This window comes from Lepidochelys kempii, chromosome 25 (genome assembly GCF_965140265.1).
Source record: "Lepidochelys kempii isolate rLepKem1 chromosome 25, rLepKem1.hap2, whole genome shotgun sequence".
Classification (NCBI taxonomy): Eukaryota; Metazoa; Chordata; order Testudines; family Cheloniidae; genus Lepidochelys; species Lepidochelys kempii.
In genome coordinates this window covers 12280821-12302700 of record NC_133280.1, presented here as the reverse complement: position 1 = coordinate 12302700, position 21880 = coordinate 12280821, and the positions used below count along the sequence as shown (strand labels likewise).

General features: G+C 61.6%; 1 protein-coding gene across 9 annotated transcripts in view; it reads left to right on the top strand.

The window, feature by feature from the left end:
• ABCA7 (ATP binding cassette subfamily A member 7) overlaps positions 1–21880 on the top strand; it is a 54943-nt gene that overhangs the window by 24444 nt on the left and 8619 nt on the right. For 6 of the 9 annotated variants that reach the window (XM_073323777.1, XM_073323772.1, XM_073323774.1 and 3 more), the window contains exons 12-42: positions 217–396; positions 494–702; positions 821–997; positions 2972–3194; positions 3511–3732; positions 4113–4317; positions 5364–5480; positions 6248–6419; positions 7437–7568; positions 8046–8185; positions 8981–9118; positions 9779–10005; positions 10333–10405; positions 11232–11434; positions 13272–13320; positions 14372–14479; positions 14976–14993; positions 15392–15546; positions 15984–16108; positions 16228–16326; positions 16765–16960; positions 17325–17419; positions 17810–17842; positions 18253–18358; positions 18641–18715; positions 19033–19202; positions 19293–19470; positions 20149–20264; positions 20798–20942; positions 21195–21318; positions 21564–21693. In XM_073323777.1, coding sequence (XP_073179878.1) covers positions 217–396; positions 494–702; positions 821–997; positions 2972–3194; positions 3511–3732; positions 4113–4317; positions 5364–5480; positions 6248–6419; positions 7437–7568; positions 8046–8185; positions 8981–9118; positions 9779–10005; positions 10333–10405; positions 11232–11434; positions 13272–13320; positions 14372–14479; positions 14976–14993; positions 15392–15546; positions 15984–16108; positions 16228–16326; positions 16765–16960; positions 17325–17419; positions 17810–17842; positions 18253–18358; positions 18641–18715; positions 19033–19202; positions 19293–19470; positions 20149–20264; positions 20798–20942; positions 21195–21318; positions 21564–21693 — 4340 coding nt within the window. The remainder of the gene's footprint in view (positions 1–216; positions 397–493; positions 703–820; positions 998–2971; positions 3195–3510; positions 3733–4112; positions 4318–5363; positions 5481–6247; positions 6420–7436; positions 7569–8045; positions 8186–8980; positions 9119–9778; positions 10006–10332; positions 10406–11231; positions 11435–13271; positions 13321–14371; positions 14480–14975; positions 14994–15391; positions 15547–15983; positions 16109–16227; positions 16327–16764; positions 16961–17324; positions 17420–17809; positions 17843–18252; positions 18359–18640; positions 18716–19032; positions 19203–19292; positions 19471–20148; positions 20265–20797; positions 20943–21194; positions 21319–21563; positions 21694–21880) is intronic. The other 3 variants (XM_073323775.1, XR_012156153.1, XM_073323771.1) reach the window with 3 other exon arrangements.

The following is a 21880-nucleotide window of genomic DNA, read 5'->3' as shown; positions in this document are numbered from 1 at the left end:
GGGGCCTAGAGGGAGGGGTGTGGGTGGATGGGTATGGGGTGTGGGAGGGGGCAAAAGGAATGGGATGGGGGGGCTGGGGAAGGAGGCGCAGTGAAGAGAATGGGGTGGGGGAAAGGGAGTCAGCCCCACTCTGGCCCCGTAGTGGGGCTGTGTCCTGGCTGGGGGATGGTGCCACCCCCCTAGGCAGCCCTGTCCCCTGTCCCTTTGCCCCGGCAGAGCCTGCTGCGGGCACCTGCCACCTCCCGCCTGGTGGAGCAGGGCCTGAACGGCACTTCGTGGGACGCATCGGCCGTGGGCGAGTTCCTGGCGGGGGTGCCAGGGGGCCAGGCCTACACCTGGCGCCAGGCCTACGCGGAGGTGGACCAGGTGGTGGGCACCCTGTCGCAGTTCATCGAGGTGCGGTGTGTGCGAGTAACATCCCCCGTCCCCCTGGCTGCCCACCTCTGGACCTCCCCGCGCTCAGGGCCCTGCTCTCTCCTGCTCCTGCCCGCAGTGCGTCTCCCTGGACAAGGTGGAGGCGGTGGCCTCCGAAGAGCAGCTGGTGTCACGGGCCCTGCAGCTGCTGGAGGGGCGCCAGTTCTGGGCCGGCGTGGTCTTCCTGCCCCCCGACAATGCCACCCCCGGGGAGCTGCCCCCCCATGTCCGCTACAAGATCCGCATGGACATCGACGACGTCACCCGCAGCAACAAGATCAAGGACAGGTGCGGGCACCTGGGGGAGGGGCTTCTCGAAATGCTGCCCCCCCGCCCCCCAAAATCCCCTTTCTGCAGGATCCCTGTCTGGGGCTTTGCCCTGCTCACGCTTTCTCCCCTCGCTCAGGTTCTGGGACCCGGGCCCAGCCGCCGACCCCTTCAGCGACCTGCGCTACGTCTGGGGGGGCTTCGTCTACGTGCAGGACCTGGTGGAACGGGCTATCACGCGGGTCCTGAGCGGCGCTGCCAGCCGCACCGGCATCTACCTGCAGCAGATGCCCTACCCCTGCTACGTGGATGACGTGTGAGTGGCCACGGGATCCAGACTGTCCCCCCTGCAGGCTAGAGCAGGAGCAAGATAAAGTCAGGCCTCCCTTCTGCTCACGAACTCTGCAGGGCCCCTGCTGGGTGGGGCAGGACTGGGTCTGTTTTCCTGTGTATCTACCCCCCATGCCCTGCCCCTATATCATGCAGTGCCCCTAGTGACTGGGGTAGGAATTAGTCTGTATCCCTGTGTATTCCCCTACGCTCCTCCAGCCTTTTTCCGGCAGCACCCCCTGCTGACTGGGCTGGGAACGGTCTATATCCCTGTATATTTCCCCCCACCTCCCCATTCCTCCATCCCTTTCCCTGCCGCACCCCCTGCTGACTGGGCTGGGAACGGTCTATATCCCTGTATATTTCCCCCCACCTCCCCATTCCTCCATCCCTTTCCCTGCCGCACCCCCTGCTGACTGGGCTGGGAACGGTCTATATCCCTGTGTATTCCCCCCACCTCCCCATTCCTCCATCCCTTTCCCTGCTGCACCCCCTGCTGACTGGGCTGGGAACGGTCTATATCCCTGTGTATTCCCCCCACCTCCCCATTCCTCCATCCCTTTCCCTGCCGCACCCCCTGCTGACTGGGCTGGGAACGGTCTATATCCCTGTATATTTCCCCCACCTCCCCATTCCTCCATCCCTTTCCCTGCCGCACCCCCTGCTGACTGGGCTGGGAACGGTCTATATCCCTGTGTATTCCCCCCACCTCCCCATTCCTCCATCCCTTTCCCTGCCGCACCCCGTGCTGACTGGGCTGGGAACGGTCTATATCCCTGTATATTTCCCCCCACCTCCCCATTCCTCCATCCCTTTCCCTGCCGCACCCCCTGCTGACTGGGCTGGGAACGGTCTATATCCCTGTATATTTCCCCCCACCTCCCCATTCCTCCATCCCTTTCCCTGCCGCACCCCCTGCTGACTGGGCTGGGAACGGTCTATATCCCTGTGTATTCCCCCCACCTCCCCATTCCTCCATCCCTTTCCCTGCTGCACCCCCTGCTGACTGGGCTGGGAACGGTCTATATCCCTGTGTATTCCCCCCACCTCCCCATTCCTCCATCCCTTTCCCTGCCGCACCCCCTGCTGACTGGGCTGGGAACGGTCTATATCCCTGTATATTTCCCCCCACCTCCCCATTCCTCCATCCCTTTCCCTGCCGCACCCCCTGCTGACTGGGCTGGGAACGGTCTATATCCCTGTATATTTCCCCCCACCTCCCCATTCCTCCATCCCTTTCCCTGCCGCACCCCCTGCTGACTGGGCTGGGAACGGTCTATATCCCTGTGTATTCCCCCCACCTCCCCATTCCTCCATCCCTTTCCCTGCTGCACCCCCTGCTGACTGGGCTGGGAACGGTCTATATCCCTGTATATTTCCCCCCACCTCCCCATTCCTCCATCCCTTTCCCTGCCGCACCCCGTGCTGACTGGGCTGGGAACGGTCTATATCCCTGTGTATTCCCCCCACCTCCCCATTCCTCCATCCCTTTCCCTGCCGCACCCCCTGCTGACTGGGCTGGGAACGGTCTATATCCCTGTGTATTCCCCCCACCTCCCCATTCCTCCATCCCTTTCCCTGCCGCACCCCCTGCTGACTGGGCTGGGAACGGTCTATATCCCTGTGTATTCCCCCCCACATTCCTCCATCCCTTTCCCTGCAGCGCCCCCTGCTGGCCATGGCTGATCTCTGCTCCATTTCCAAGATGGGAGATGATTTCATTCCCCACCCTCTGCAGTCCCTTGCTGAGATTTCCCTGCCCTTTGCCATGGCTCTCCGGGACGCAGCAGCTTCCTGTGTGGTGTCTGGCTCATGGAGTGTGGTGGGGCATCGTCTCCCATGTTCCTGGGCGCCTGGGAACTGCGCTGAGACCCCTCCCAACTCATTTCACATAGTGCCAGTGGGGCGTGGCATTCAAGGGTTAACATGTCTGCTCCCCACTCCACATGCCCTCCCCCAGTTTCCTGCGGGTCTTGAATCGCTCGCTGCCACTCTTCATGACGCTGGCCTGGATCTACTCGGTGGCCGTGATCATCAAAGGGGTGGTGCACGAGAAGGAAGCCCGGCTGAAGGAGACCATGAAGATTATGGGGCTCAGCAGGGGCATCCTCTGGCTCAGCTGGTTCATCAGCAGCTTCATCCCCTTCCTCATCAGCTCCTCCTTCCTCGTCCTCATCCTCAAGGTATGTGTGCAGAGCGCCGGTGGGAGGGGGGCAGCGCTGGCCGGGGAGGGGTGAGCCCAGGGCTGGGGTAGCAGGATGGGGCTGCAGGTCGGGGTTGAGGAGCATCGTCTGATCTGGGCATGGGGGAGCCCAGGGCTGGGGTAGCAGTGAGGGGGCTGTAGATTAGGATTGACGGGCCACAGCAGGAGTGTAGTGGGGGGAGCCTGGCACTGCAATAGCGGGGCAGAGAGGGCTGGGACTGACGGGCAACAAGAGATCGCGGTGCCTCTGCCAGCCACAGCTCTAACCTGTTCTCCTCCCCGCCGCACACACGCAGCTGGGAGACATCCTGCCCTACAGCGACCCCACCGTGGTCTTCCTCTTCTTGGCCGCCTTCACTGTGGCCACCATCGCCCAGTGCTTCCTCATCAGCACCTTCTTCTCCCGCGCCAACCTGGCCTCGGCCTGCGGTGGCATCATCTACTTCTCCTTCTACCTGCCCTACGTGCTGTGCGTGGCCTGGCGCGACCACATCACCTTCCCGCTGCGCCTCTGCTTGGTAATGATGCCCCCGCCACCCGCCCTGCCCTGCCTGGAGGTCACACGCCCTGGGTGTTTTCCGGTCCCGCTCCAGGGTGTCCTTTTCAGCCTGGCTCTAATGGGGTCTCCCTATGTGGGTGCCGATCAAAGGGGGTACGGGGGGGGGGTCCCAGTGACGTGCTCAGAATTGACCCATCCCCATGGCTGTTTACACCGCCCACCCCCGGAGGAAGGCTGGACTCGGAAACTCTACCCCTTAGCATTTCACAGGCTGGCCACTGAATCGGCAGCCCCGTGGCCATGAGTAGGTTGGTGGCTGGTGTCCAGGGCTAGTTCCCAGGGAGCTGTGCTGGGTCTGGGGGTTTCCTGGTCTTGCTTCACCTGCTTCTCCCCTGCCAGAGCCTCCTGTCCCCAGTGGCATTTGGGTTTGGCTGCGAGTACTTCTCCCTGTACGAGGAGCAGGGCGTGGGGATCCAGTGGTACAACCTGAACTCCAGCCCCATGCAGGGCGACCCTTACAACTTCGCCACCTCCATGGCGCTGCTGCTCCTGGACGCGTGTCTGTACGGCCTGGCCACGTGGTACATCGAGGCTGTCTTCCCAGGTCAGCGGGTAGGGCTGGGAATGGATCTGGACTCGGACTGGGGTGATGCTCCCACAAGCTCTGCCCATTTATGAGCTGCCACTCTCAGTGAATTGTGCAGATCTTCATAATAAGTCCACACTTCTCCATTCTCGCACAGGTAGATCATCAGTGAAATTGGGTCGTCTTAATGCATCATCAGTCGGTTTCAGAGTTAACATTCCAGTTGAAATGAATAAGAGCAGCTTGTATTTTTCAGAGCTCCTTGCTGTCTGCAGACTCAGGCGGATCGCTCTGGGTCAGCTGAACCCAGGTTATTTGGTATTTGTCAGGACTAGAGACCTAAGGTTGTTTTCCTTAACTGACAGCTGAGATCTTGGAGCACAGTTCAAGTCTAGACCCCAGGCAGGCCAGTTCCACCCACCCTCCAAAGTAGAAGTAAAGCTGAGCGGCTCCCCCTCCAAGAGGTGAGGGTTAAGCCCTCTGTACTGCCCCAAGCCTGGGTGGTTTGTTGGCAGCAGGGATTAAAACCGGGACCGCACTGGATCTAAAAGCCTGAGCTGTTCTCATAGCGAAGATTGTAGCCGGTTTATGGGAGCTCCCTGCTCCTGGGGCAGGGAATAGGGGACAGAGCACTACGTGGGGTGAGCACGGCTTGCATTGATCACCCTGAGCCCATCTCCCTGGGGGATCCGAACCCCACAGTGGTCGTTAACGATCTGGCAGCTCCTTTCACCATCACTGGGGTCTCAGGCCTCCGTCTGCGCCGGGGATCCCAGACTATGGCGGCGCCCGCTGGTGCAGATGTGAATAGGTGCCATTTGCACCCGTGCTGTGGCATCCGGGGCGAGCCGAGCCGAGCCGAGCCGAAGCCAGCTGCTGTACGGAGGTTGACGCCGCCCGTCTTAGGCGATTGCGCCTTAGGCCCGTGGCTGGAATCAGGGCAAGCTCCAGTGTGGAGAAGGCAGCTGGTCTGCACTGGCAGACACCCCCAATCAGGTGGGGTTGCTTTCCACACCCCGCCCCCATCCCGCGCTCTCCGACTGGTTTCCTCTATTTGCGTTCAGGCCAGTATGGGATTCCCAAACCCTGGAATTTTCCCTTCCTGAAGAGCTACTGGTTTGGAGAGTCATCCTCCGAAGGCTGCCACCCCTTCCCGACCAACTCCTTGAGCTCTGCGGAAGGTAAAGGGTTCCCCTCCCCCGTGCCCCTATCCGCCACAGAGGCAGTGTGGTCTAGTGGCTGGAGCAGCAGAGTTGGAGTCAGGAGTGCCACGCTCTGTCCCTGGCTCTGGGAAGGGAGTGGGGCCAGCAGTCAGAGAAGTGGGCCGGACATCAGGACTCTTCCTAGGTTCGATTCCCTGTTCTGCAGGCTGGTTCGAGTCGGGGAGCCGGAGTCAGGACTCCTGGGTTCCGCTGCTGGATTACCGAAGTGGCTCCAGCCACGTGCTGGACAGGCCCAGCAGAGGGCGGGCCACCAGCTGACGGGGTGGGAGAGGGCGGCAGAAGTGAGGCCAATTCACCCCATCCCTAACCCTAGGCTGAGTCGGCTGGTACCAAACCCTACCCCTGGGCCACCAACCAGCTCTGTCCCCAGCCCAGGTCCCTGCCCTTGCCCCATCCGTAACCCTACGCTGAGTCTGCTAACTGGCCACAAACCCTGGCCGGGGAGGAGCCTCAGGGTCCGCCAAGGTGCTCTGACTCTGTGCAGTGACAGGATCCCTGCCACCTCTCCGTCTTGGTCCCCATCCTTTTGAGGCTCGCTGATTGCCGCAGGGTAGTAACCTCCACGCAAGGGGCTGCGGGGGAGCTGGCCGGATTGCTGGCAGCTCAGGGGGGTCCTAGCCCTAACCTGAGCCTGGAACCCCAAACTTCCCCCTCCCCGAGTTCTGGCTGCCTCTGCTAGGTGTCCGGCACGGTGCCCGCTTGCTGATCCTGCCTCCTGTTTTCAGTGCTGGCAGAGGAGCCGCCCGCGCAGCTGCGCCCGGGGGTCTCCATCTGCAACCTGGTGAAGATTTACCGCAGTAGCAGCAAAGTGGCCGTCAATGGGCTGAGCCTCAGCTTCTACGAGGGCCAGATCACCTCCTTCCTGGGCCACAACGGGGCCGGCAAGACCACCACGATGTGAGACTGCGGGGCGCGCGGGGAGGGCGGGGGTGGGGAATCCCTGGGGCTTCTGTGGGCACCGCACATGCATGGTGGGCGTGTTCCTCGTGGCGTTTGAGCCAGCGCAGCTCGGCAGCTGCGGTGCTGGTGTGGGGGATGCTGAATGTCCTGGGGCAAGCGACTGCGGCTCGGCATACTTCAGTTTCCCTCCACCGGTCCAATGGAGAGAATGATTTTGAGCTGGCTTCGTAAAGTGCTGTGACCACTGTGGCGGGAGAGGGCTGGATGTTCTCACTTATATGAAGTGCTGGGGTCCGTGCAGCCCAGATCGAGTTGTGGGGAGCGCCCCCGGGTCCTGCAGGGTGACGGAAGGTCACGATAGAGGGGATTGGGCCCGGTTAGACTTGGGTGGGCCAGACACTGAGCTGCTGTGGCAGGAGAGATCCAGAGTCAGACCAGTTGGAGCAGACGTCCCTCCGGAACTGTTTGCTCTGCTCCCGGAGTCTCTCAGGGTTCCTGGTTTATTAATGAATAACGTTAATCCTTGAATCAAAGGGGGGAGCCGGGAGCACATCTCAGATGGTCGGGGTGGCCTGTATGCCCACGCCAGAGCCCAGTTCGTCTCCAGCACTGGTGAGAGTAACCCCACTGCAGTCACTGTCCTGACACCTGCCAGGAGAGGAGATTCTGGGCCAGGGCCTTGGCAGACAGTTCCGCTGGATCTGTGAGCTGAGGACCTGGCCCAGGGTATGCTGGGTGGCTAGTGAATTTCAGCCATGGCTAGCAGAGCAAAGAAATAGCCTCCCTCCCCCTGGGTGGGGTCACTGGCTCTCCTCGCTGGGTGGGGGATGCACAGCTGCTGGATGAGCCGGTGACCGCATGGTGTTGGGAGCTGGGGCCATGTGGTCTGAATGCCCCTGCCGGCCCCTGCAACGCCCTGAGCTCCCTTAGGCATTGAAGGTGGCCGCTGGAAACATTCCTCTGAATCTACTTGCTTGGGTTTTAATCCCCTGTGTCCTGCTCCCCCACTCCCAGGTCCATCCTGAGCGGTCTGCTGCCCCCCAGCTCCGGGACGGCCTACATCCTCGGCCGGGACATCCGCTCCGAGATGGACAGCATCCGGAAAACCATGGGGATGTGTCCCCAGCACAACGTCCTCTTTGACATGTAGGTGGGGGGGTGGGGAGAACCAAGCATGTGTGTGGGGGGTGGTCATCCAAGGCAGATGGAGCTGGGGGAGAATTCCCTTGCTCCCTGATGGTTGGAGCACCCAGCCTCCCTGCTGCTTCCAGCCTGGAGGGCCTGTGGCCGGACTCTGCTCCCCTCCAGAGCACAGCGCAATTGGACCCAGTGGCGCTGGAGAAGTCACCAGCCCCACTGCAGCGACCTCAGTGTGAGAATCAACTGCTGGGGCACTTGCCCATTGGGTCCTGTTCCCAGTTCTGGGCGGGGAGAGGGGCCTAGTGGTTAGAGTCCACGGGGAGGGGGGCTGCAAGTCGGGACTCCTGGGTTCTGTTCCCAGCTCTGAGAGGAGCGTTCTCTAGCAGTTAGATCAGGGGGCTGGGCGTCTTCAGGGGTAGCGGTGGGATATTTCTCCTTGCCCTGCTGGGAGTCACCCTCTCTCTGCGCCTCCCCCACCCCCAGCCTGACGGTGGAGGAGCACATCTGGTTTTATGGGCGCCTGAAGGGGCTATCAGGGGAGCAGGTGAAGGAGGAGTTGAAGCAGATCATCCAGGATGTGGGGCTGCCCCACAAGCGCCGGGAGCAGACCAAGAACCTGTCGGGTGAGTGCCCTGGGCCCAGCAAGCAGGCGGGATGGGGATACAGGGGGCAGGCTGGGCTCAGGTGGGGAGGTTGGGAGCTGATCCTGGCATGTCGCAGGGAGAGCCACCTTTTAAAGGGAAAAGGAAGCCCCCGCTGGGTTACAAGTGGGTAACATAAGGGGCCCGCTCCCAATCTGCAGGCTTCAGGGCCCAAAAGGATGGGTCTGTGGGCTCCCAACACGGCCCCCTTCTCTCTCCCATGATTCTTTATTGCTTATTTCGCGGTAGTTCCTCGGCGTCCCAGTCGTGGCCCATTGTGCTAGGCGCTGTACAGACACAGAACAGACGCGGTCTCGGCCTCAGGCCTCGCTTGATTAACCCCATGGGGCGGGTGTGTTTATAGTGGTGCTGTCACCAGGGGGCGGGAGTGGCGGTCATGGACTCCCCAGCCCCGAATGGCCCCTTGTGTTCCCTACTGCGTAACACGGGCTGGACAGCGTCCCCCAAATAAGCCCTCGACCAGGTCTTTCAGAAAAACATCCTGCCCTGATTTTAAAAGTGCCCATGATGGAGAATCCACCACGACCTTCGGTAAACTGGTCCAGTGTGCGTGGGGCGTGGAGGGGGGTGGGGTGAGCCGTGGGCCAGGGGAGGTGCCGGGGGGGTGTGGCATGGAGGAACTTCCCAGGGATGCTGCCAGAACCGCAGCCCTGGTGACCCGGGATGACTCGCTCTCTGGAGCAACACCCCCTTCCTTCTTCCCCCCCCCCCGCCCTGATGTCCCATGACGCTCACCCCGTTCTTCCCCCGGGGCAGGTGGGATGCAGCGGAAGCTCTCCGTGGCCATCGCTTTCGTGGGCGGCTCCCAGGTGGTCATTCTGGACGAGCCCACCGCTGGGGTCGACCCCTACTCCCGGCGGGGCATCTGGGAGCTGCTGCTGAAGTATCGCAAAGGTCTGAGCGGGGTGGGGGGGTGGGAACAGCAGGCGCTGGAAGGGGGGGGGTCTCAGAAAGGGCCAGAGCCTCTGTCTGATGGGCCCAGCCAAGCCCCAGTAGGCCATGTGGGGATGAGCCCTCTGCACTGGGCTCCTTACTGGGGTTTCCGGTGAACTGAGGCAGGGATCTGGGCCCCACATGGCAGTGAGGGAGTGGATCACGATGCCTATTGGGAGCAGAGGGGGACGGGGCGGGGCTGGGTGAGAGAGGTCAAGCATTGTGGTGGAGGGGGGGACCCAACAATTCTGGCAGAGCTGGGCCCCAGTGGGTCCTACCCCGTGGGGGCCGGAGGGGGTGGGTGCATGCAGGCGAATGGAGCAGTCCAAGGGGTCACTCACCCTGAGGTGACCTGCAGCCATGTAGGGGTGTCTCTGGCTCAGACGACACCCCCCCCATTACGGTCCGCGAGCTGCTCTTGGTGCCAGCTTGGTCCCCCCCTCCCCCCCGCCCCCATACTGGGGTACAGGCGGCTCCAGCGGGGGCCAGTCTGTGCCGTGGCCCTGCTCCAGGTGCCGTTCCAGCTCTGCCCTGCAGGAGGAGCCCTTGGGAATGAGGGGCTATCAAGGCCCTGCTGCACCCTGGCTTCTCCCACCCCCTTCCCTGCTCTGCCCCCCCCAGGCCGCACGGTCATCCTCTCCACCCACTACATGGACGAGGCGGACCTGCTGGGCGACCGGGTGGCCATCATCTCCCAGGGCCGGCTTTGCTGCTGCGGCTCCCCACTCTTCCTCAAGGCCAAGCTGGGCACCGGCTATTACCTGACCCTGGTGAAGCGGGAGGCTGGCGCCCGGGAGCGGGCGGCCCTGGGGGGCAGTTTCAGCAGCATCACCATCGCCAGCAGAAAGGTAATGCCGGGGGAGTGGGCTCCCCTGCCTGGTGCCGCCAGGCTCCTGCCCGAATGGGTGGGTGGGCACAGCCGTAGAGCACCCCATGGGGTGAAAGGCAGGGGGAGCCCCTGAAGCTCGGTGGGTGGGGGCATGAGTGCAGAGTGGTGGTGGTTGGGGGGTCACTGGCGTCCTAGGCGATCCAGCTCCAGGGTTCCCTGAAGTTTGGAGGTAGGGGGATGGGCACACCCTGATCTCCTGACGTGGCATCGGTCATTAGAGGGGGGCCCAAGCCTCAGAGTTGGGGCCAGCCCAGGGCCGGGTCTCTTACCCTCCCCTTCCCCGCAGGATGACAGCAGTTCAGAGCGCACCTGTGACACCGGCCTGGGCAGCGAGCAGTGCAGCGAGTCCAGCACCGTGGGTGAGCGGCTCCGGGGGGAGGGAAGGGGCTGGCACTGGGAGCCGGTTGGGAAAGAGTTAAGATTCAGTCCCCCTCCCCCCCCACCACATACGCACTGGGACACGGCGAGTCTCAGCTTCTCCCTGGTTCCCAGCCTGGGGCTGACCCCATAGTGGCTGAGTTCCCTGGGCAGGGTCTCTGCCTGCACTTGGGGCGTGTTCAAGGCCTCGGTGCCTCCCCGGCTCCTCCTCCAGCCTCCAAGGAGACATTTCCTCTTCCTGGGAAATCCTTCTCCAGTGACCTGTCCTTCCAGGGCCGGCCCTCCCCACAACAACCCAAGGGCCAGCTTTTGAAGGTCACCTCACACTACATCTCTCCTGCATCCTTCAATCCTTGACTTCCCCACCCTGTTCCTGGGCCTAATCGTGCACAGGGCAGGGGGAGTCCAAGCTTCTACGGGCTGGGCTTTGTGAACAATAAGATAAAGTGCAGCTCAAGCCTTCTCCCTAGGCTGGGATCCTCCATCTGCCCGGCTCAGCCCGCTCCCTAGATCCTCCATCACCAGAGAGCCCCGCCCGCTTCCCTTATCTCCCTGTGGAAGCTGAGCCACCCGCCTCACAGCATCAGCAGAACCCACTTAATCCTTGCCAGGCTGGATCAGCACTTGCAAAGGGGCTGGGATATTACGGGGACACAAGGCCAGCTTAGCACTGACAGTTCCCTTGGGGTATCCATGTTGGGTCAGTCCCACAGGCCACCCCGTCACAGTGCAGATGCTGTGGGTCTTGTGCCCTGTTCCAGGCCTTGGCTCCCCACAGCAATCTCTGCCCCTTTTGTGTTTCTGCAGACGTGCCGCAGCTGTCAGCCCTGATCCAGAAGCTGGTCCCTGGCTCCCGGCTGGTGGAGGATATTGGCCACGAGGTGCTGTACGTCTTGCCGTATGGCGGCGCCAAGGATGGGGCCTTTGGGGAGCTCTTCCGGGAGCTGGACGGGCGCCTGGGCGAGCTGGGGATCTCCAGCTACGGGATCTCGGACACCACCTTGGAAGAGGTACTTCAGCTCCCTCCCAGCATCCCATCCCCTGCCACCAACTGTGCACTTATCCACACCCCAGCATTCTACTCCCATGTCATATGGGGGCAGACCATACGTGGATCCAGACTGTTATCCCACCCCTCGTCTCACCAGATCAGACAGGAGGCCCATCAAGATCAGTCTCTCTCCTCCTGCTGTACCATTAGTCCATCGCATCTGACACCTTGTCTCCTGCAGTGGCCTATACCTGATGCTTCTGAGAAAGACAATCTGCCCTCCACAGCTCACCTGGTTGAGGGCAGAGAGTGTGGACAAGGGCGTAGAGTGCGAGGGTGTGACGGGTTTGGGGTGCCGCTGAGTCAGCCTATTCTGCCAGCCTGGGTCCCCTTTACCTGGCCTTGCTGGGCTAGGCTCACAAGCATTTTCCAATCAAGCATACAGGCAGGGCCACCCCCAGCTGCACAGAGAGACAGAATCCTAGAATATCAGGGTTGGAAGGGACCTCAGGAGGTCATCTAGGCCAACTCCCTGCTCAACGCAGGACCAATCTCCAATTTTTTCCCCAGATCCCTAAATGGCCCCCTCAGGGATTGAACTCATAACCCTGGGTTTAGCAGGCCAATGCTCAAACCACTGAGCTCTCCCTCCCCTCCCTCCAGATCCACTCTGGAAAGATTCCACTTTAGGGGCTCACTCCAACATCCCAGTGCCCACTCCCTTTAAGGGGTACAAACCCAAAGGTTTTATGAAATTCGCCCCCTCCCTCAATGTGGAGGGAGATATGCACAACTTCTTGCCCCCCTGCCAGTTAGAAATTACATAAACTGGGTTATGTTATCAACAAGCAATAAGTTTATTAACTACAAAAGGTGAATTTTAAGTGGATATAAGAGATAACAAACAGAACAAAGCAGATTACTGACTAAATAAAGCAAAATATGCAAGCTAAGCTCAATATCCTTAAGAAACAGGTTACAAAACGTAAATTCTCACCCTAAATGTTTTAGGCAGGTTGCAAAGTTTCTGTGGTTCAACGTTCCAGTTATATTCCTTTTCAGCCTGGACCCCATCTCAGTCTGGACTCCCCCCTTGTCGTCCCTTCAGGTGGCTTTAGCAGTCTTTCTTCTTGGGCAGACAGGCGATGGAGAGGAGTTGTCCCGCTTGCCTTCCTCCCCACCCTTAAATAGGATTTCCTTAAGGCAGGAATCCTTTTGTTCCCAAACTTGACCCCCCCCTTCCCTTCCAGTGGAAAGTTACAAGAAGTCCCAGATAATGTTTAGTACCGGGTGACAAGACCACCTGTCTCTGTAGAGTCCCAGTGTCCACGAGTCATGCGTCAGTATGTTCTGCAGGAAGGCCAAGACTTTTCACAGTCCATTGTCCTCGCTGATGGGTCGTCAGCCCTGTCCGGCTTTTCCGTTGTTGTACCAGAAGTGTTAGCAGTGACGGCAACTTCAGGAACAGAAACGATACAGCCATACAGATTGGATGATCACATTCAGTAAACTGTAACCTTTCCAATGATATCTTACAAGACCCGTCTTGCATAAAGTACATCTCAGTTATGTCATAGTCGTATCGTGTCCATATTTTCATAAAAAATATGGAGCGAAATGTGTCAGAGGGCTGCAGGAAAAACCAGCTAGGAAATCAGTTGGATCTGGATGGATTTTTCCAGCGAGGACATGGTGGGGGGGGGAATGCTGCCGTGGCCTCGTTGCTGGCAGCAGAGACTGTGGGACCGTCAGTGGGCTCTGGGACGCTCCCTGCCCTGTGGAGTTGGTTTGCTGAGGGCCCACTGTCCTTTTTTCTCCCGGTAAAACACCTTTCCGTTCCTGTTTACCCTCTGTAGATCTTTCTGAAGGTGGCTGAGGACACAGGAGTGGACGTTGACACCACAGGTAAAGACATTGGCAGCCTCTTGGAAAAGCTTTGAGCACCTGGGGGCCCAAGTTAACGGCCGTGCGAGTGGAAGGAATGATCGTTTTTCTAGTGCCTGGACTGCAGAGGGGATAAGAGACCTGCTACTGCTGCTAGCTAAGGGAGTTTTCCTTTAGCTCAGGAGGTAGAATCATGCCATTTTTAGGGCTGAAGGATGAGAGTTCTAGACGAAGCTCCTGTACTGAAAACTCAGCTCTGTTCTCTGCAGCCCGTGGCTCCTGGGAGAAGGATCTTCATTCAAACTGCAGTGGGGCTCAGCCTTGGGAGATGGACCCAGTTATTTTCCCCAAACTGTTCTCACCCCATCTCTCCCTGGGGTGCTCAGGGAAGGCACGGGGTGCAGCTGGGTAGCCCAGGAAGTTGCAGGGTCACTGTGCACTCAGTCGGGCAGCTGGCACAGCACAGCCTCAGGGTGCTTGGCAGGGCCATACGAAACAGGCCTCCTGGGACTCCAGGCTGCTCCGGCCTGGCTTGCAGGGACTATAAATCCCAACACGGCCGAGGGGCCAGGCTGCATTGCATGGCGGATCCTGTAGTCCCTGCAGGCTGCTCCTCTGGGTGGCTGTAACGAGGTGTCACCAGGGCTGCCCGGAAGGGGGAACAAAAGGAGCAGTTTGACCCGGGCCCCCCATTTGTGAGGGCCCCCAAACCTGAAATTTGTCCCCTGGCCAACTCCCTACGACAGGCAGGCTGTAGGGCAAACCTGACTGGTGCTGCCAGCCTGCATGCCAGGTGGGAACACCCGGAGTGGGGAGCTGGACCCTGCCCCATGGGACGGGAGCCATGGCTATGGGGTGAGTGGGGGGGCTCACTCTCCAACCCCCCACCCCCGGGACTTCCCTCAGTGGTAAGTTTTTGGAAGGATGGGGGCGAGGAGCTCAGTTTCAGATTTTGCCCCAGGGCGCCCCCCCCCCCCCCCGCACACACACACAAAACCTCTGCGCGGCCCTGGGTTCCACATACTTTTTCTGGCCCGCCCATGGTGTGATGCTCTGGCCCTGTGTCTGGCAGGCTCTGGGGGAGCCCCCCAGCGGGTGAGAACGGCAGCCCCCGCCTCCTCCTACACGCTGCGGACGGTGAGCGAGAACGGGGACGTGGAGGCAGCAGATACCGAGCCGGGTAAGGGGGCACAGCCAGGCTCCGGCTCCTGCTGGGGGGGGGAGCACTGAGCTCCGTAACTGACCAGCCTCCCATCTGCCCATTGGTGTCTCTCTCGCCTGCGTCGGGACAGCCCCGCAGGGACCTGAATGGTGGGAAACGGCTGGTTCTCTGCCCTTGTGGTGCCTTCTGGGTGCTTCTGAAGCACCCGCCTTGCAGTGCTAACGGGAGCCAGGGGCTTCTGGGTAACGGATGGAATTTTGGGGGGAGGGAGTGTGAAATTGTTGTGGGTCTAGCCGGACGAGAGCGAAAGGCCCCGTCCCAGGAGCCGGTGCAGCCGGCTGGCGTGGGGGCCTGGGAGTGGCTGGGCAGGCATTGCAAGCCCCCAGGCCATGGTTCGCAGCATGGGGAATCCAGCGCCACGCTAGTCAGTTCCCCTGCCCCGGCTCTGGTGCCCCGGGGAAGCTCCCCACACAGCTACGTGAGACCTGTCCTCTTTCTCTTTCTTTGCATCGAGTCAAAGGATCCAGGAAAGGTAGGAGGCTGGGCGGCGGGAGGGAGGGGGTCCAGAGCTGTCCTCCCCATGGGAGGGGCGGAAGCCTGGACAGGATTCGGCCCTGGGTCCTGAGGCATCTTTTCTGAGCCAGACGAGGGATAGGTTCCCCTATGGAAATGCATGTAGAGAGCCCGGCACCCCCATTTCCCCGTGCATTGCCCTCCGCCTTTCCCCGCACATGACCCCACTCCTAGCGCCCTGCCCAGAATTCACCCAGCTGCCCTCCACCCCCCCCAGACACGGGTCCCCGGAGACACAAAGTGGCCTGGAGCCCCAGGCTGCCCATGGAGCAGGACGCTGGTGGGGCGGGGGGCTGCCCTGGGCATTGGAGCCGCAGGCAGGGCTGACGGGGGGGTCTCTGGCTCTCCCTCTTGCAGCTGAGGAGCCAAAGGAGACAGATTTCCTGCATAGCCTGGATGGCAGAGGCTCCCAGCAGGTTCTGGGCTGGGCCCTGACCCGCCAGCATCTCCGGGCTCTTTTCACCAAGAGACTCCTCTACGCCCGGCGCAGCACCAGGGGCTTCTTCGCACAAGTACTGCGGGCTTCTCCTCCTTAGCCTGGGCACTGCCGGGAAAGGGTCGGGGAAGTGTGTGTGTGTGGGGGGGGCTCTGATGGGGGGTGTGGGAGGGGAGCCCCTCTGCAAGCACAGGGTGCAGGGCAGTGGAGCATCGGGGGAGGGGTGTGTGTGTGTGGGGGTGGGTGAATGGAACGTGGGGGGCAATATTCCTGTGCAAATGTTCTCCCCCTACCAGTGGGTCAGGCCTGCATCCTGGAGCTCTGACCCAGACCCCGGAGAGTCCGGATTCTCTGGCTGTAGGATCCTTGACTTGACCTAGGGTGTCCTAGCACCCTGGCTGCAGGATTCCCCTCTTCCCCTGCCCAGCTCTGACCTGGGGCTATGCCCTGGCTCAAGGGGCTCAGCCCAGACAGTCCCCCCTGCCCAGCTCTGACTCCAGCCCCTGCCCACAGATCGTCCTGCCGGCTGTCTTTGTGTGCATCGCCCTCCTTTTCAGCCTGATCGTGCCACCCTTTGGGAAGTACCCCCCGCTGCACCTGGAGCCCTGGATGTATGGGGAGCAGTTCACCTTTTTCAGGTGCGTCTCATCCCAGCTGGAGTGAGGTGGGGGGCAGGGGCTGTCGCCTGGGCTGTGCCGGGGCAACGCCGGCTGGGAGGATTCTCATGGAAGTGGCCCCTCCGCTCCATCTGTTTCAGTGATGACTCCCCGGGGGACCCTGATTCTGTGCAGCTCCTTGGAGCCCTGCTGGCCGAGCCGGGCTTCGGTACCAAGTGCATGAGAGATGCCCTGGAGGGGTGAGTACCCCCAGTCTGTGCCCCTCCCTCAGGCAGCATGTATGGGCTTGGGAGGCAATTACTGCCGCTGGGAAGGGACCCTGTGGGGTTGCATCTGCTTCCTTGCCAAGAGCCTCAGAGCAGAGCCCAAGGTGGCTGCAGTTCCCTGTGCTTGCCATAAGGAGGCATCCTCGCGCCAGCCTGGCTGGTTCTGTTGGGCCAGACACTTCGTCTATGCAGCTGCTGCTGTCTGGGCCGTGTTTGTCCTGGGTTCTAGAGTGGCGTCCGAGGAGTGAACACACTGGGCCTGCCCAGGGCTGTACCCCCCGCCTGCAGGGATCCATGCCCCCCGCTCTAGCCTGGAGCTGGGGCCGGCTCGGAGCTCGCTCCCACTCAGCTCTGTGGAGAGCAATAGGCTGGGCGCTAACCAGCGGCCTTCTCCCCACCCGGGGTGTTCAGGAGAGCGCCTTGCCCACCGGCGTCCCACGAACGAGGCTTCTGGACCCCCGAAGTGCCCCGGTCCCTGGCTGAGGTTTTCCGGAACACGAACTGGACGCCAGCCAACCCCTCCCCGGCCTGTGAGTGCAGCTCCCGGGGGGCCAGGAAGATGCTGCCCGACTGCCCCGAAGCAGCGGGGGGGCTTCCTCCTCCACAGGTAGCCGCCCACTCCCACCTCCCCTGGGGTTGTCAGGGTGGGAGGGCGGCGAGGGAGGTTCAGCCCAGAGGGCAGAAAACCGCCTGCCCAGAGCGGCCAGGAGCTGCATCAGACTGGGCCAGGGAGTGCCCAGCGTGGAGACTGGCAGCTGCCATCGCCCGGGTCTCACCCACTTCTATTCCCCCAGAGTCACGGCCGGTAGAGGCTGGGTGGGTGGAGGGGGGTGGCTCCTAGTGGACTCCGTCGGGGTTGGTACTAGACCTTGGCACAGCGTGGCCCTGGGGGCCCTACTAAGCCCAGCCTGGGACGATGACGATACCAGTCCCGTCTCCTGTCTGTCTGTCGCCGTCTGTCCTCCCGCCAGGTGCAAAGGGGCACCGGCGACATCCTCCAGAACCTCACAGGCAGGAACATCTCCGATTACCTGGTGAAAACCTACCCCAAGATCATCCGCCAGGGGTGAGCACCTGGGGGATCCTGGGGACTGGTCCAGTCTGGGGAGGGCTCCCGTCTCTGCCTCCGACCTACAGTTCTCCCTTCCTGCCCCCTCCAAATCCCAGCTGAGGCTGCTGGGACTGACCTGGTGGCACAGAGGCCTGTCAGTGCAGCAGCCAAGGGCTGACTGGGCCACCAGGGCCTGAACTGTCCCTCCCCAAGGCTGGGGCCTGCGTTCCGGGCCGGGCGGGGGCATCGTTTGCCCTGGGACTCCTCCAGCTGTCCCTGATCTGTGGGCGAATTGCTACCTCGCTCTCTAGGGCTGTTCATCAGGCGTTTGGTGGCTGTAATGCAGGGACAGACCCACCGAGCTGTGCTAACGGCTCCCCGGGCATTTCCTTTTTGTTCCTGCAGGTTGAGAACCAAGAAATGGGTCAACGAGCAGAGGTGAGAGGGGCAGGGGTGGCGGGGGAGCTGGGGTATGAATTGTTTTAGTAAGACTGTTAAGGGTATGGGACTGGGAGCCAGGACTCCTGGGTTCTGTTCCCAGCTCTGGGAGGGGGCTGGGGTTTAGTGGCTCTGATTGAAGCTCGGGGATCTACTGCTGTGGAAGGGGGATGGCACCCCCAGCATCTCTGTCTATATGTCTATGCATATAGCGTGCCCATCACCGCAGTATCTGGTCACCAGATAGTCTGCCTGTCATGTGCCAATGCACCTGATCTCCCATCGTCACAGCCTGGGGGTGTCTCCCGGCCCTAACCCCAAGGTGCTGGCCCGAATCTCCCAGGGCAGGGAGAAGCATGAGGGGGCACGCCTGGGTTCCTGATCCTCCCTCCCTGCGCCCACCCTCCCAGGTACGGCGGCATCTCGCTGGGTGCCCATAGCTCTCAGACCCTGCCCTCGGCAGAGGAGGTGGATGGTGCTGTGCGGGAGATCCGGGCTGTGCTGAACATCACAAAGGTATAACCCGATGGATGGGATGGGGTGGGGTAGGGCAGGGCAGGGGAGGGGGACAGAATCAGTTTCCTTCCTCGGGGATTTGCAATGAGTCGGAGAGCTACCCTGGTTGGAAGGCGGCATCCGCCACATGGGACTCTTGGCAGGGGTGGTAGGTCTGGGGCAGGGCCGGGGCTTGGGATGGATGGCATGGGGCGGGACAGGATGGGGCTGGCACGGGGCAGGGAGGCTCGTGAATGGCTCATCGATCTGGTTCCAGTCCTGATCTCCCTTTCCGGCCCCCAGGGGAGCCCCATAGACAGGCTGCTAGGAAACCTGACCAGCTTCATCGAAGGGCTGGACACGCACAATAATGTTAAGGTCAGTTTGGGGACGGAACCCCACTGTGGGGGGAGCTCAGGGGCCTGTCACCCTCATGGGCAGCATATTCTAATCCTCCGATGCCAACCTGAGAAGGCCAGAGAGCAGGGATGGGAACTGGGTGTCAGGACTCCTGGGTTCTATTCCTGGCCCTGGGAGGGAGTGCGGTCTGGCAGCCAGAGCCGCGGGGAACCGGGCCTCAGGACTCCTGGGTTCAATTCCCAGCTGTTCTACGGTGGCAGCGGGTGAGTCACAGGGTTCGAGCGGGGGGCGAGCTCGGCGCTGAGTGTTGCCGTTACGCTGCCATGCGGCCACAGGTCTGGTTCAACAACAAGGGCTGGCATGCCATGGTGTCCTTCGTCAACGTGGTGAACAACGGGCTGCTGCGGGCCAGCCTGCCCCCGGGCGCGGAGCCCTGGCGCTACGGCATCACGGCCATCAACCACCCCCTGAACCTCACCAAGGAGCAGCTCTCGGAGGCCGCGCTGTGAGTACAGGGGAGCCTCGGGGTGGGTGGGGATTGGGTGGGGCTCTCGCTGGGTGGCTGGCTCATCTTGCTCTCCCCTCCCCATGGTAGGATGGCCACATCAGTGGATGTGCTGGTCTCCATCTGTGTGATGTTCGCCATGTCCTTCATCCCCGCCAGCTTCGTCCTCTTCCTCATCGAGGAGCGGGTCAGCAAGGCCAAGCACCTGCAGTTCGTCAGTGGCATGAAGCCCAGCGTTTACTGGCTGGGCAACTTCGCCTGGGACATGGTGCGGGGCAGGCCGGGGGGCTGGAGATCTGGGGAGTGGCAGGTTTACATGGGAGAGGAGGGATCCCATGGATCTGGGGGCAGGGAGTGGGGGATATAGCTCTCCAGCACAGGGTCAGGCTGGCATCTGGTGGGGCTCACAGGCAGGTTCTCACCTGCAGGTAGGACCCTCATGAAGGGAGGCAGGTGTCAGCCCCAACATGGCTGCATGCCTGAGTAGGTTGTCAGCAGAGGGGATTGAACCTGGGCCCTCTGGATTGAAACACCTGAGGCCCCTGCTGCCGGACCTAAAAGGGAGGGTTCTGTTTGCTGAAGTTGTAGCAGGCTCATCAACCTCCGGGGTGGCCCGGTCTCCATGAGCCGAGGACAGCGCGCCACACAGAGTGGGTGTGGGCTGCGCAGGAAAGCCTGCGCCCAGGAGTGGGGCTCACCGCTGGGCCGATGAGAGGCCCTGAGCCAGGACAGGGTGGGCACGCTGGCTCAGTGAGGGCGTGTGGGGTATGCAACAAACTCAACGCCAGTGGCTACTGCATGGTCAGAGTCAGGGGAGGAGGGGCTCGCTCCCTGTCTGGAGGGGAGGGAGTTGGGGGGTGGCTTCAGGCCTGTCCTCATTAGAATCCCCCCACCCAACCAGGGTCGACTGGGTCACACCCGCTGCCTCTTCTGCTTCTCCCCACAGTGTAACTACCTGGTCCCAGCAGGGCTGGTCGTCCTCATCTTCCTCTGCTTCCAGCAGAAGTCCTACGTGTCCTCAGCCAACCTGCCCTCCCTGGTGCTGCTGCTGTTCCTCTATGGGTGAGCCCGGGTGGGCGCGGCCCCCGCCTGGCCCTGACAACACGGGGAGCAAATGCCCTGTGCAGCCGGGGAGCTCACTTTGTCTGTTGGGGTCAAGGGGGATTCTGTCCTATCCTGGGGAGTGGGACCAAAGGCTCGCCCTGAAGGGGAAGGGAGCTAGCTGGCCCGGCCTGGAGGTTCGGTCCAGGCAAGCGTCCGTGTTTATTCCAAGCCTCAGGGGCCTGCAGCCTGGGCCTGCATTCCTGGGACCGGCCATCTGAGCGAGGCTGAAATACCCACTCCCTACACTGGACCTCAGGGCGTTTGCCTGGTAGGTCTCTCTCAGGGGTGGATTACAGCTAGCAGCCCTGCCCTGGAGGACCGAGCCTCCGGCCGGAGCCTGGCCCGCTCTGAACAGAGCGGGGAGGCGGCGCGGTTTTGGGGGACATTGGTACCTTGTCTCCCAGCCCTGGTTTGCGGCATGGGCTTGGTTCCTTGGTGCCGGGCCGGGTGTCTTTTGGCTTTGCTGCAGCTCTGTTCCTCTTCCACCCCAGCTGGTCCATCACGCCGCTGATGTACCCGGCCTCCTTCCTCTTCAGCATCCCCAGCACGGCCTACGTGGTGCTGACCTGCGTCAACCTCTTCATCGGCATCAACAGCAGCGTGGCCACCTTCGTGCTGGAGCTCTTCATCGACCAGGTGAGCCCTGCACCCTGGGGGCTTCCCTGGCCCTCTCGGGACAGGCTGCATGGTGGGGGTTTTCCAACCCAAGATTAACTAGCAACCGCTCAGGCCCCCAACCTCAGCCCAGTGCCTGCGATGAGGTGAGTTCAGCTCCCGGGGAAGGGGACTCCCAAGGAGATGGTGGGAGCCCCCCCCCGTGCTGGTGTCACAGAGCTGGGGCTGTCCCCTGAGCCAGAGTCTTCTGCTTTTCCCCCCCGCCCCGGGCAGAAGCTGAACCATGTCAACCGCATCCTGAAGAAGGTTTTCCTCGTCTTCCCGCACTTCTGCCTGGGCCGGGGCCTCATCGACATGGTGAAGAACCAGGCCATGGCCGATGCTTTCGAGAGGTTCGGTGAGTGGCCTGAGCCCAGAGCGTGGGGGCTACACGTTCCCCCACCCCAGACTCAGCATGAACGGGTAACACCTGTGATCCCTGCGCCACTCTCCTCAGGAGCATCTGTCTGTCTCTGCCTAGGTTCTTAGGCCATGGCCATCACCGTGGTATCTGACCCTCTGCCGTGCACTGACTCTGTCCTGTCCCATGCCTCCCCCATGCACCACCCCTTTCTTCTTTTCAAGCCCTATTTCCCCTCCCAGGAGACAAGCGTTTCGTGTCTCCGCTGTGCTGGGACCTGGCTGGGAAGAACATGTTTGCCATGGCTCTCCAGGGCATCGTCTTCTTCCTCTTCACCATCCTGCTGCAGTACAGGTTCTTCGTCAAGCTCCGGTGAGGGGCCGGCGGGGGGCGGCGGGAGCAGCAGATGGGCGTGCGGCTGGGGTAGAACTCCAGCTCCGGCCAGCCTCCTCCCCGAGTCACTCTCCCCGTCCCTGCCATAACAGGGTGGGGAAAGCCCGTTGTTCATCTACCCCTTTGTTTGACACTACACCCCTTTCTCCCAGCTCCCCACCAGTCG